Source organism: Eschrichtius robustus, chromosome 1 (genome assembly GCF_028021215.1).
Source record: "Eschrichtius robustus isolate mEscRob2 chromosome 1, mEscRob2.pri, whole genome shotgun sequence".
NCBI lineage: Eukaryota > Metazoa > Chordata > Mammalia > Artiodactyla > Eschrichtiidae > Eschrichtius > Eschrichtius robustus.
The window spans coordinates 86,217,636-86,232,116 of record NC_090824.1 but is presented as its reverse complement, the minus strand read 5'-3'; the positions used below and the strand labels follow the sequence as shown (position 1 = coordinate 86,232,116).

General features: G+C 41.6%; 1 protein-coding gene across 27 annotated transcripts in view; it reads left to right on the top strand.

Moving 5' to 3' along the window:
- Positions 1-14,481, top strand: part of RASGRP1 (RAS guanyl releasing protein 1) — a 996,665-nt gene that overhangs the window by 921,771 nt on the left and 60,413 nt on the right. For 26 of the 27 annotated variants that reach the window (XM_068549078.1, XM_068549119.1, XM_068549136.1 and 23 more), the window contains one exon: positions 411-592. The exons of the other annotated variant lie outside the window; for it this stretch is intronic. In XM_068549078.1, coding sequence (XP_068405179.1) covers positions 517-592 — 76 coding nt within the window. In that variant the 5' untranslated portion in view covers positions 411-516. The remainder of the gene's footprint in view (positions 1-410; positions 593-14,481) is intronic. 27 annotated transcript variants of the gene reach the window in all.

The following is a 14,481-nucleotide window of genomic DNA, read 5'->3' as shown; positions in this document are numbered from 1 at the left end:
ATTTAGCTGAAGATGAGACCAAACTTAAACAATTCTTAAGACCCAAGTCAGTGGTCTCAGGGCTAAAATAAAAATTTATTGCTAGGAGCTAAAAACTGCCAAGAATAGTCTTGCGTCTGCCTCTTCCTTTCGGGAACTGGAGAAAGCAGGCCAAAGCAATCCTAACCCCAGGCTGAGGAGCCCTGTTTGTTGCAACCCTGAAGTCTCACCTTGCTATTAGTGTGAGAGATGTCTCTTTAACAGCTAACCAGTCCGTGTGGTGCCCTTACCAAGTGGGAGGGGTATGTCTTATCAGCCCAACTCCTGGGATTAATTGTCTTATCTCTACTCCTTTCCTCTTCAGTCTGCCTGCAGAGCAGTGTGGTCATTCCCTGGCCGCTCTACTCTCCCTGCCTTGTCTCTTTCCCCAGGAAACCTCATGGCTGCAGAGCAGCCCCTAAAGCAAGACTAGAGGGGAAGCCCTCCAGCAGCCCCCTCCCCTCCCATCCCAGCCTGGCCCAGATCACCCAGTTCCGAATGATGGTGTCTCTGGGACATTTAGCCAAAGGAGCCAGCCTGGACGATCTCATCGACAGCTGTGTTCAATCTTTCGGTGAGTTGGCGAACTGCCCACATGCATAAAAATCGCTCTCTTACTTTGTTCTTCCTTAAAAAGTGCGTTATAGAATAGCAACCTAGATTGCATTTGGGGTTTAAAAATAGCTCTTGAGCCTTTGAAATGTTGGAGACTGTGCAGTGCCTATGGCACATGACTATGTGGGTGTAATAGGTCGTGATGAGAAGTGCGATTTAAAGCAAGAAAAGTTACTGAGGAGATTTTGCATTTCCAATTTTCTCAGGATGGAGGTTTTTCTTGTGGTGAAAAATATGATAAAATGCAGTGGTACATCTGGTGCTTTTCTGTCCTTGTGTTCTTGGGGCACACAAAGACTAGGTTACCTGAGCAAACGCTGTTATCAAATAGAAATTCGAAAGCCTTTGGATCATTTGGACAATAAAGTCTTAATAATTCCCCTCACAATCTTGAGGGTGGTTGTGGAGGAATAGGAGAGGACCAGGCAAAGCCAGATGTCTGTGCCTGAAAGGTACTGGCAAATGAGCGGTGTGATTGAGGATTGAGGATCTATAAAATGAGCAGACAGACACATGGGCGGGGAGTTATCTAGGCGTGCACTCTGTCATCACCCGTACTCACAGTGAGGGATGAGCAACTTAGTGCAGCCGACAAGCAATTATCGACAAAGATGCCCTATTTGTAGGCACTGTCTTTCTTTTGATTGTTATATGTGAAGTAGTGATTGAAAAGTACTAAATGTTTGTTCCTGTTCCAAAAAAGAAATGATGGAAAATTCATAGAGTTTCAATATCACTGGCCCCCCTCCTTGCCCCTTTAGAAACCCCTCCACCTCCCACCGGGAAGCAGATAAGCATGTGTGTCTCAGCTCAGAAGCACCCGCCTGCCCTGCCCCGGCGCCTCCCAGGGAGCATAGGGGAGGCTTGATCAGATCCCAGGTAGCCCAACGTGCAGGACTGTTAGAACTCAGAGCTAGGGATTATTCATTGGCTGGACCTGTTTAGTGCTAAGTCAAACCTTATTTGTAGAATTCAGAAAAATTGACATTTTGGAGATTCTCATTTAGTACAATTTAGCAAAACATTGAACAGAATAGTTTTGGTGGGGGACATATGTCTACGTATAGCTGATTCACTTTGTTATAAAGCAGAAATTAACACACCATTGTAAAGCAATTATACTCCAATAAGGATGTTAAAAAAAAAAAAAGAATAGTTTTGGTGATTCCACCATTTGGTTTAAAGCAGCCGTTCTCAAATGTTCCTGCAAAATCACATGGAGGTTTTTTGTAAAACAGATTGCTGGGTCCCACCCGCAGGCTGGCTGCTCTAGCAGGTCTGGGGTGGGGCCCAAGAATTTACATTTCTGTCAACTTCCCAGGTGCTGCTGCTGCAGCTGATCCAAGAACCTCACTTTGAGAATCACTGCTTCATTGTTTATTTTAGATTTTTTAACTTGGAAAAGAGGGAGTATTTTTACTAGTTTAGCATTAAATTTTAAATAAATTTCTATTTAGTTACACTTTAGTCTTTCAGCTGAGGATGAATTTGGGAGCAGAATGAATGGTTTTCTATTTCAAAATAATCTCTTTGGAAAATATCCATCCAAGGAGATAAGCTAGAAGATGGGGGGGGATGGGTGGAAGCATGGCTGTAATGAGCCATTATTCATCATGCACTTTACTTTCACCTGGTTCCCAGCTTGATAAGCTGCAAAGTTCCTCACACAGTCGTGATAGTCTTGTTTACTGGTCTTTTAGCAGGGCACTCTGACTATTTCATGAATAAGCATTTTTATTCTCTTTCCATTTCACTGTTGAGGAAACAAGGTCCAACAATATCTTTATCATGCCATCTTTCTTCCTCCCCTGCCCGCTCAGTTCAAGGCTGTTGCCCTAACCTTCAAATCATCATGACGTCAACCTGAAAAATACATGACCGATTCTCAGGTCCTGCAAAATAAAAAATAACCAAGCCTGACCCACTCCCCTCAGTGGATCCTAGCAGGGCTAAAGATACTGTTTCCTGGATTATGTTGAACTGAAAAGTACCGTAAAATCCCAAAGCTATTAAAAAAAAAAAAAAAACCCATTGAGTCTAATAGTCTTTTATCCATTATCATGAAGTATCAGTAGCCCCTAATTAAGCCCCTAATTGCATCTGACATTCGGCTGGGCCTTGCATGAGAGAATTACAGTGACCGAACCCCCATTCCGTTATTCAAGCTTAGAATACCTGAGGATTGCACCATTCGGGGAAAGAAAAAAATGTACCAAAGACAGGGCAATGATAAGGTAAGGTGTGCAGGAAGAATAAATTCTTTGAACCATGTAGGCTCTGAGTGAGTTCCCTCCAAGGGTGAGGGCATAGACTAGGGAGAGCAGCCACGGTCTGTTCAAACCCCTCTCGGGCAGGGCGTGGGAATGCTGCCGGAAGGGCAGCAAGGAGCCATCATAAGGCAAGGCTTTGCACCTGAGGTCCTGCAGGGTTTCCTGCCACAGAATTTACATGAAAGAGGCAAAAAAGAAAAGACACCCTATGTCTGGAGGGAATGGGAGATGACACTTTTGTCTGTGAATTCCACTCTGGTTATCAGTTGACGCTTCTAGTGGGGCAGGGGTGTGGAGCTAGAGCTGGGGGCCGGGGAGGCCAAAGCCGGATTGTGACAGGCAGCCATCCACGGTAGGACATTGCTTGTGCTTCTGTAGGTCTCCTTGGAGGTGATCCGAGAATAGTAGAGAGCGAAGCTGATGTTTATCTTGAAACTTACCTTACTGGTTATTTTCTCTGATTAGTATAGAAGAGTTTTTGCTTTAGAGTAAAACAGTCTAGCTTAATTTTTTTGTTCATGAGTTTAGAAGTCTTCTCATTTGAATACCCATGGAAAGAGAGGGAAATAACACCACCAAAGTATGGGGAAAGTTTTTTTATCAGGGGGAGTGGGGAGGGGGTCATCTCCCCCTTCAGACTCAGGTTTCAGCCACTCCTCCCAATAACTTGAAAGAAAAAAAAAAAAAAAAGGGAGGAAATAAAACCTCTTTTGAACACAAAGACTGACTAATTAGTCCATTTACTTTTTACTACTGTCTCAACCTCACCTTGGTGCAGATGCTTTGAAGAGGTTTGAACTGGCTACAGCTGTGCTGTCCAGTATGGCAGCCACTACCCACCTGTGGCTATTTATGTAGACATTTTAATTAATTACAATTAAATCAAATGTAAAATTTAGTTCCTAAGCTTCACCAGCCATAGTTCAAGTGCTCAATAGCCACAAGTGGTACCTGCTGCTGGACAGAGTAAATAGAAAATATTCCCTTCTTTGCAGAAAGTCCATTGGATAGCACTGGCCTGGGTAGATGGTTGAGCGGAAGGGGAAAAGCAGTGTGGGATTTGCATTTTTCTAGCAGCTCCAGCTAATAGTCTGAATACTGTCTAAGGCATCCTGGGCATTTGGCAGTCTTTACTGATGGCTCTCTCTTTAGTATTATTAACCATTAATTACCACCCACACTGTCCTCAGAGGAAGGACTTATTACAAGGCTGTTAGGGATGGGTGGCCTGCACGTACAAAGTAAGGCCTCTAGCAAGCCTCCCGATGCCACATACAAGGTTACAGATCTGTGATTAGAAATTCAGAGCCTTGAGTCATAGTGCGTTGCTTTCACCATGAAACAACCCACTCCCACCTTCTGTTTTAATCAGAGGTCATGCTTTACATTGTCACCATATTATTGCTTATTAATCCACTCTTCCACTGAACATAATGAGGCAAATCATCACAACCCTGGTACGTTTATGTCAAATGTATGTGAATCACACCATCTGTTTCAGAGGTAGGAAAGACCTATGAGATCATCTGGGCTTTTTATAATGTTTTCACTTTGTAAGAGGGCTGCCAGCTTTGAGGGCCGAATGGAAGGCTTCAGATGTCCCAGTTCTGCCCCCCTCTGAATGCAAGACAACTTCTGACAGCCTCAGAAAGAAAACTGCAAACATGTCCCAGCAAGGGACCCTCAGTAAGCAGCCCTCCTGCTCCCAGGTCGAGTGTGGGAGGAAGCAACATCTTTGTCTTACCTGACAGCGAGAAAGGAAACACAGCTTAGCTAGTATCTTATTTATGGTGTGTTGTTTATTTCTTTCTTGGAGGGCTATATGTATTGATTTTCTTTTAAACTCAAAACAACTCTGAAATAGGTCAGGTATTAGTGTCTCTATGGACAGAGGAGACAATAAGTGGAGCCTGTGAGAACTGAAACAACTTGCCTCATGCCCCCAGCCGCCCAGCCCAGTCTAAAGAGAAAACACGCTCCCAGAAGCCTCTTGAAAGCTGAGCTGGGTCATGCTTAGGTCCTTCTCCTAGGGCAAGCTCCCTCCACTCGGGGGAGACCTGCATGCCCCACAGGACAAGTCTGCACTCTGTGCCCACAGTCTGCAGGCCTGGTGTCTCCCAGATTAGAAATTAAACTCCACTCAATGCAGGAAACATTTATTGGACCCCATCTATATACCAGATATCTGCTTGAAATTCTCTCAAACAAATTCTGAATTAATTAAAATTAGTGTGTGCATTGTATCTCCCAAACGAGAAAAACCTCCAGACTAATAGGTATATTTCCCGTACCACTAACAGATGTATTTCCTGCAGTTGGATGTTAAAAGCCTTGTGTAGACCTCAGCTTATTAAGGGTAAAACACTACATCTATTTTTAAAGTTAGATCCAAAAAAGGCAAACACATACTTGTTGGGACTATTGTTCCCTCCATGGCAGAGGGAAGATTCAGTGTTCCTCACCACTCTGCAACTTAGTCTGTGCACCAAAGCCAAGTGCCCAGAGGCAACAAAAGCACAAGACCAGACGCCAAAGGCCATGATGTTGAAGGGCAGTCGGACCCAGGAACCAGCAACTCCAAGGAACAAAGCCAAGTGTAGGGTCAGGAAGGCTGGCCATTGTGAGGACAGGCCCTTTGTGAAGAAGACCACAGCTGTCCCAGTAGCCTCCTCAGTGGAATCTCCCATCTCTGGGAGTCATGGTTGCAAGATTTCGTATGTATAGGATGGTCCTTGGGGCACCCACGTCCTGAGGCTCCGGGACATCAGAGCAGCTCCCGGGCATGACTGTTCTTAGCCCTCTGGAGTGAATTCGTATTCTATGATTGGGATGCTGAATATTGCAAGGAGCCTCCTTGCTGCATCTTTGATAGGCTGGCAGGTCTGCCCTCTCCAGGTGTGAGGCATGGTGACTAGAGGGAATTTCCCATCTCCTCCTTTCTTAGGCCTGGCGGGCTGGTCCTTGACCTGAATTGGCCCCATTCATCTTCACAACAGCTCTGTGAGGTGGATATTATTTTGCTCTTTTAATTAACAGGTAATTGAAGCTCAGGAATGTTAGTAACCCGTGGAAAGTGGCCAAACTCATTAGTGGGAGAGCCGCTGAGACCTGAACTCTGGCACTCCTGTTCTCTCCACTCTACCAGAGGTTCTCCAGCTTCAGCATGAACAGTCATCATTGTGGGGTGTGTTCAACATTCAGGTTCCTGAGGGTCAACTCCAGAGCTTTTTATTCAGTCGTGGTTTTGAAGGAGGTGACCCCACAAACTGATTTTGAGAAACACCATCCTACAGCACACTTGCTTCTTGGACATCCCAGAGCATTTTCTCAGGCTTTCTAGGGAAACACGGAAAACTTGAAGAATACAAATCCTCTGAAAAACGTTAGAGCAAATAGGTTGTCAACTATATGAACTAGACAATCACGAGGCGAAACCAGTGTCCTGGCCATCTCTAAAGCAATCAGTCCAGATCTAACTAGAGAGAGGCCTGCCTTTGAGCAGGTTTGCAACTCTGGGCCCACTTCTGTCAGATTTTCCTGCACTTCTATCCCTTTTCAAATGCAGAAACTCTTGAAAACTTCCCGCCTGTCAGTCTTTTGGCCGTGGAAATAAATGGAAAGTGGTGGTCCATTATTACTATGATTTGCTTCCTTGCACTCAAAGGCAGCATTCCCAACGTGCATTTCCACCTTTAAGCCACACTCGGACCAGTTTACTGTGGTGCTGGGGGCCTGGCTCCCTAGTGTATGCCAGTTCCCCGTGGGTCAGAGACCCAGAAGTAGTGGCTTAGCTGAGGGGACTGGAGAGGTGCTCCTCTGAGTACTTCTTCAAAAGTGCTGCTTTTGCAGCAGACTTTTTAAGGCCCTATATTGACATGAAGGTTGTTAAGTCCATGATGGAAACACATTAGGAAATAACATGAAAGCAAAAACGGTGTGTTCAGTTGTTGGCTGTGGTTGGCAGTGAGACCACCAGGGAAGGTTATCTGAAGTGCAGACCCACGCCTGGCCCACCTCCTGTTGGTAGGACCTGCCTGCTTCTGCCTGGAGCTGTTACAGCTGCTGGACTCGTTGCCTTGGTCTGCAGGTAGTTTGGGCTACCAGCTAGTTGGGGTTGTCCTAGAGTGGTTATGAGGAAGACAGCAGGGAAAGAGCGAGAGAAGAAGCAGGGTCAGCTACACACGTCCCACGCAGATGCACAGGGCACCACACCTGACTGGATGCTGTCACAGTCTTGAAAGTCTTACTCTGTGAGAGCAGGTTGTTACATCGTCAGGAGTTTAGCAGGCCAATTGCTAAATACAGGCATCAATAAAAATTAAATTATATAAACTTACAGTTATATTAAAAATAAAAATAAACCCTCAAAACTCATCATTTCCCAGTATATTACCACATTTTACTGTCATCCATCTTCTTGAGATGGCCGTTGTGTCTGTATGGTACAAATGCTATATAGTGATATGCTGTACATGTATAGCACATACGTATCATACATAGACATGTAGTGGTGTGGAGATAGCTGCGTCTCTTCCCAGCTCCGTGGTCCGTGAAGTCACGCCAGGAGCTTGACGTTCCCTGTGTTGGGAGTATCTATTCCAGGGAAATGGGCAGACACTACCAATCGGTTCGTCTCGACCCCACCCCTGGAGAGGCCATCGTTAAGCATTTACCATCACCTTCCCCCAGCTACAGAGGATGCTTACACGGCAAAGGGAAAAGGCGGCAAGCTGAAAACTGGAAATTTTACTTTGTGTTACCTGTTTAGGAGAAAGTATTATTTGCCGTTGTTTTGCTTCTTTCATCTAAGTATCTTATAAAACAACTCTCCATGTGTTCTTCATAGAAAAAGAGCCATATATCTTACAGATAAGGAGTCACATATCAGTGAAGTTGAGAAATTTTTTTGAAGTGACAGATCTGTGGTCACAAGAGGGGAAGGGGGCTGGGGGAGTGGGTGAAAGGGGTGAAGGGGGTCAATTGTATGGTGACAGATGGTAAGTAGGCTTTTGGGGGTGATCACTGTGTAGTGTATATACAAATATTGAATTATAGTGTTGTACGCCTGAAACTTATGTAACAGTAAAAAAAAAAAAAAAGTCACAGTGGAAATTTAAGACTGAGAGATTCTCATTTTAGAGTCGAAGTTATTCTGTGTTTTTGTTTTTTTAATTTACCTCCTCTAAAAATTCTCCGTGATTAAACTTTCCCTTATTTCTGAACAACTAAACCTCAATTTTGTGACTTCTGTTCTTCATTAATGCATTAATGCTAGCATTATATGCTGTCTCTCTTCGTTTCTGATTCCATCTGTTTAATCGTTTGCCTTCATTTCTCTATATGTGGTAACAGGCACTATTGATACATAAAACCAAGCTTTTGTTGAGTGTGTTTTCATAAGTTTGTTTGCTAACTATATTTCTAATTTTGAGAGCTGTCCATGTCTTTGCCTATTTATCACTTGTTTAATGTTTTTATTATTAGAGGTTATGAAAGCTTTTTATGGTTTTAAAAAAAAAAAGCCTGTTAACTTTTTTTTTAACTTGCTTTTTAATTTATTTATTTATTTATTTATTTTTGACTGTGTTGGGTCTTCGTTTTTGTGCGAGGGCTTTCTCTAGTTGCGACAAGCGGGGGCCGCTCTTCATTGCGGTGCGCGGGCCTCTCACTATCGCGGCCTCTCTTGTTGCGGAGCACAGGCTCCAGACCCGCAGGCTCAGTAGTTGTGGCTCACGGGCCCAGTTGCTCCGCGGCATGTGGGATCTTCTCAGACCAGGGCTCGAACCCGTGTCCGCTGCATTGGCAGGCAGATTCTTAACCACTGCGCCACCAGGGAAGCCCTGTTAACTCTTTGATTGGCATTTGCTACAGGCATTTTTGTCCTCACTCTCATTTCAGTTTTTATGTTGTTTTTGGGACATTAATGAAATATTACATTTTTATGTCGTTAAATTTTTCATGTTTTCTTTATCTTTTCCTTTATTAACTCTAAACTTGAAGGAAAAAATCCCTATTCCAAAGATTTGGTGCCTATTCCATTGTCATTTTAATAAAAGTTTTATTAAATCCATTGTATGATATAATTCCATATTCCACTATTGTGGATGATCAGTAAAACTTTGTCAATAGTTTTTGCTGAAAAAAAAAAGAAGCCTTCAGTCTTGTTTTTGAGGTTGTCATTGGCTTAAACCCAGGGCACCTGGACTGTCACTTTGTAACTCAGAGTCTCAATTTCCCCTCACTGTCATACTCCTGAAATGATTTCTGAGACTGAAAATGTCTGGGAGAAGGCGTAATGGGGTCTCAATCATGATGTTGACTGTGAACTTGTAAGTCCTTTGGGAATTTGTCTGTTTTTAAAGAAAGTACTTTTGATTATTAGAAGAGCCAGTATCCTTAGGGTGAAGACTTAAAAGACCAACCAAATTTAAATCTATTTTTTCCCTAAATTATTAATATAACCTGAATCTATGTTGTACTTACATAGACTTTTTTATTTTGGTAAAATGTACATAACATAAAATTTACCACGTACATAGACTTTAAAATTTTTTCTAGTAATAGTTACCTTTTGAGTATTTACTATGAACAACACAGTGTTTATAGTAATATTTTTATATACATATTCTCATTTAATTCCCACTACTTTATAAGTTCTTGTATTTACAAAGATCTGACTATAACTCAGCTCACATACTTACTTTTTTTCCAGTTTGTTTGTTTTTTTTGAGACATAATTGACATACATCACTGTATAAGTTTAAGGTGTACAGCATAATGGTTTGATTGACATACATTGTGAAATGATTACCACAATAAGTTCAGCTAACATCCATCTCCTCATATTTGTATTTACAAAGATCTAATTGTAACTCAGCTCTCCTGTCTTACTTTTAAAATTTTAATAACTTTTTTTTAAACATCTTTATTGGAGTATAATTGCTAACATTTTAATAACTTTTAAAATTATTTATGTTCACTATAGAAAGCTTAGAAAATACAGACTAGCAAAAAGAAGAAAATTGCATTCATCCATTCTACCACCAAAAGCAAGATAAGCACTATCGACACAGTTGGGTATATCTTCTAGATTCTCTTCTATGCATGTTTATGTACTGCAATCCTATTAACTATTTTATAGTAGATTGACTACAGTTACCTCTTTGCTTTTCATAATTCACAGTTTAAACAATTATGATCTTAAAATCAGTATTAGTATTTATAAAGAGGTGTGCTAGCACACAAAGTTGCTATTCCATCCTAAAATTGATTTTAAAAAATAATTCTGGCATAATCTCTTCACATGTGAGGCATAAAAGTGAAGGTTGCTTGGCAACTAAAATGATTCTAATGAGGACTTAAAGACATTACAAGGAAAGAAAAGTAGTTACTCATTTCTTTCCAATGCTAAATGCTAATTATGATAACCATGACCGATTATAGTTGTAATAAATGAAGGAAACAAAAAATGCTCCCATTAACTTAAAAGTCTAGAGGTGAGCTTTTTTTTTTTTTTTTTTTTTCTTTTATGTATAGGGAAAGTCAGCAGGGTTTTGCTGAAGGGAAACAAACAGTGGAAAAATCTTGTGTCTTTGTTAACTTTCTAAGAGAATCTTAAGAAGTAGCAACTGGGAAAGATACATAGTAGAAGCACAAAGATGCTACAATTTGGTACATTTGTGATTCTTCTGCGGAGATGGTGGGCAGTGGTGTGAGGGAGGACATGTTGTCTGCTTTGATTTTCTCCAAAGAGTGGTCAAGGGCCCTGGGGTGACTGCTGAGGTTCTTACCAAAATCTTCAGGCAGAAGATGCTGCCAGGATGGAGGTTGGATTAGAGGGACACCAACAATTAATTGAAATGAACAAAGGGAGTAGGGACCAGAGGTACTGTTCTCGAAGGGGAAGGGGAAGCAGAGATTGGCAGTTTTATAGCGAAGAAGAGAGTGGAATAACCAGAGTAGTAAGGCAGTCAAGGATGAAGTCACTTGGGAGTTTCTGGGGTAGGGGAGCAAAGGTAGCTTTGTCTGGCTTCCCTTCACTGATGTCTGTGAACCGCTGTTCCCCCAGGACTTGTTTTTGTAATCTTGCGAAGAGCCCCATTTAACGGAGGCACCCAGGACATTTAGGAAGCCAAGAAACGTCCCAGCATTATGATTTATGAGTCTATCTTGTTAGAATGTAGTTACAGCCTACAGAGTATCCTTAAGTCTGGTGAGCAGTTAATCCTTTTGGTTAATTTTGCATTCACTTATTTAATGCCAGATGCATAGGGATGTTTTCATGCTCCCTTCCCCCCTTCTTCCTCCCCAGCTCACTTGCATCCTGGGTTCCAGATTTACTCCACCCAAACCTCCTTTGGTGGGTTCACCATTTCCCTCCACTCCCAGGTAGTTCAAGACACACAGTGAGTCACTCCGGCTTCTGATGTGTTGCTTTCCAGAAGACAGCTGTAGTTCCCACACTCCTGGCTGCTGGACTTTGTCTTCAGTTATTGCCAAGGATGAGCCGAGCGCGTGGTGACTGGGTTTCTCCTGCTTTAAATAAACCCGGAAGGACCTATTCCCCACAGTTACGGTGCCTGTGGCTCCCCCGCCATCTCTGCCCTCAGTGGCTTAGAGTCCTGTTACCTGGTCAGCAACCACCAACATCTGCCCGAGATGGACTTAGCTTCAGTTAACTGAGAAAGTGTGCCCTGAAAATTGCAAGAAAGATAGAGGAGGATTCTCTGGACTAAAAGAGATTTAACGGACATTTCAACCAGTCATAACATGTGAACCTGTTTTCTAAATGTACACACACACACATACTCATAATTATTATATAATTATATGTACTTGGAAATTTGTATGCTGAATGGATATTTGATGATATTAAGGAATTACTATCGATTTTATTTGAGGCATGTTAATGATGCATTGGGGTTTTTTTTCTTTTCTTAGGAGTTCTTATTTTTTAAAATACATACTGAAATAGTTACTGATGAAATATCATGTTTGGGATTTGCTTTTAAATAATATGGGAGCGAGAAGTGAGTGGAGTATAGATGAACTGGCCATGCTCTGATCATTGTTGAAGCCAGATAGGTCCGTAGAGGTCCCTTACATTGTTTTTGCCTACTATGGTATATGCTTATAATTTTCCATATTGAGATCTTAAAAAGAAAAGTATTCTCAAACCTAAGAAAAATAGATGATTAAGAATTCCAGAAAATTCAAAGGAATCTAGTCTAATTTTCTTGGGTGATGAAATAGAGTGCTATGTCTGTCTTAAAGAGGGAAGAGGAAAGTCAAGAATAAACATAGGGTACTTTGGTTGCACAGCACTGAAATACCTTATTCATGTCCTGTACTTGACATCCCACATCACATTCAGCCCACTCCCTGCTTCAGCACTGAGATGTTGAATTCCCGGGATCCAGAAAGACCAAAACAAAACAAAAAAAACTGCAGACTTTAATCTTCAACCCTTCTATCAGAGGCAGGACTTGGAGTTACGTGACTGAGAGAATGTAATACTCTCCTCCCCACCCCACCTCATACACACACACACACACAGAGTTTTGATCAGGGAAATGCCGTGGTCGTGGTAGAGCCTGATCCCAAGAAGGCAGTGAGCAGATTACAGAGGAGGCCATGGGAGGCCACGCAGCATGGTAGTCTTTGGAATCCACTCCTGACTCTGCCATTTACCAAATGTTGGCCTTAGGCAAGTTATTTTACTGCAGTTTTCTCATCTGCAAAACAGATAATAACGGTGAAAGGTTTTAAAGGTCATTTTAGTTTGGGTGAAAATTAAATGTTTGTCTTAGTTAGGTTTCCTCAGAAGCAGATCCTGAGACAAGGATTTGAATACAAATAGTTTACTTCGGAAGATGATCCTAGGAAAAAACTGGGAAGGCGGCTTATAAAGGATGCGTTGTCAAGTGGGTTATTACTCTAGAATCAAGGTAGAAGACTTGAGAACTATCCTACCAAAGGCAAAGGAGCTGGGGTATTTATATGGCAAGTACCTCCAGTCGTTAGTTAAGGGCTGCTTCTAGGTGTTAATTCTCCGGCATGTTTTCTCCAGCACGTCTGGGCTACCTTGCGTACAGGTGGGGATGGGAAGGACCTCCGAAGGAAGCCCTCAGGCAGGTTGAAGTTGGGCGGGCATACACTATAATGGGAGGGCCTGAGAGTATGTGGGTGGGGTACTGACGGCTCTGCTACAAAGTAAATGCTCAGTAAATGTTGGATGGGCAAATATAGGCTACATATAGATCCAGATAGACAGATTCAGAGCTGGTTAATAATCATACTCAAAGTGTATACATACAGACATGGGTATGGATGGATGTCGTTCTGCAGGTGTAAACACTTATGAGTGGCTCTGGACATTTTCATCAGACTTAAACACAATCTATGTTTTTGTTAGACACACTGATAGAAATAAGTACATTAGATGAAAATCAAAGTTCAGGAAGATCAATAAGGAAGAGCAAAGAACTTGGACAGCACTTCAGTAGGAATAAATGTCTTGTGCTGAAATGTAATAATATTGCTTTATATATATTCTGGATGGAGAAAAACTAGGGTAATTGTCATCTTATGAAAAATACCAAAGGATATTAGTAGATTTTAAATTCAATATGAGCCTATAGTGCCATGTGACTTCTCAAAAAGTTAAAGTAATCTGGGATTGCCTTAATAGAAATAGACTTTCCAGGTTAAGGGACTAATACCCTGATTGAATTATGAGGTCTACTCATAGTGCTAGAACTTTTTGCCCTTAGCGAGTTTCTTAATGTTTCTGAGACTCAGTTTCTATCAACATGAAAGTTAATACATATCCTCTATATTGTTGTGAAGTGGATATCTGAGTAGAAAGAAATCATTTATGTAAAATTTTATCAAAATACCATTATAGTAGATAATCAAAAATAGATAAATCAAAAATAGTAGATAATCAGAATGTTAGGGTTAGGATTTAGGGTTTAGGGTTAGGTTATAGACTTGAATGTTAGTGTATCATCCTCCCAGATTAATAATGCAAACTGCCAAAGGGTGCCTAATTGCATCTTGGAGATACAGGATGGAGATACCTGGTTGAAATGGCTGTGTCAAAAAAATTACCGGATGTTGTCATAATAGACACAGGCAGGTATGAACCTAGTACATAGTACTATAATTTTAAATTTTACATGAATATGAGCTATATTAATAGGTGTTTAGTGAATAAGACCCCAAAACGTAATTCCCTCATTTTTCAAAATATTAGGACAATGACAGAAATCCAACATGAACTATCTTACGGAATTTATTGAAGGAATACAGGTATTTCATATAACTGAAGCACAGAAGGAGTACAAGATACCTGTAGGCCTTGGAAACATCTGAAATTAGGGACTAGAACACCATCAGGAGATACCTGCGCTAGAGTGCAGGGCATTATTAAATTTAGGTTTAGTCTCTGGGTTTTAAGACAGGAATGGAAGGCTAGAAAGAGTACAGAGGAGATAAATAGTTAAGGAACGATATAGAAATAAAATCTATGAGGATATAAGATGGCAGCACCTGAAAAGAAGACAAATTAGTGGTT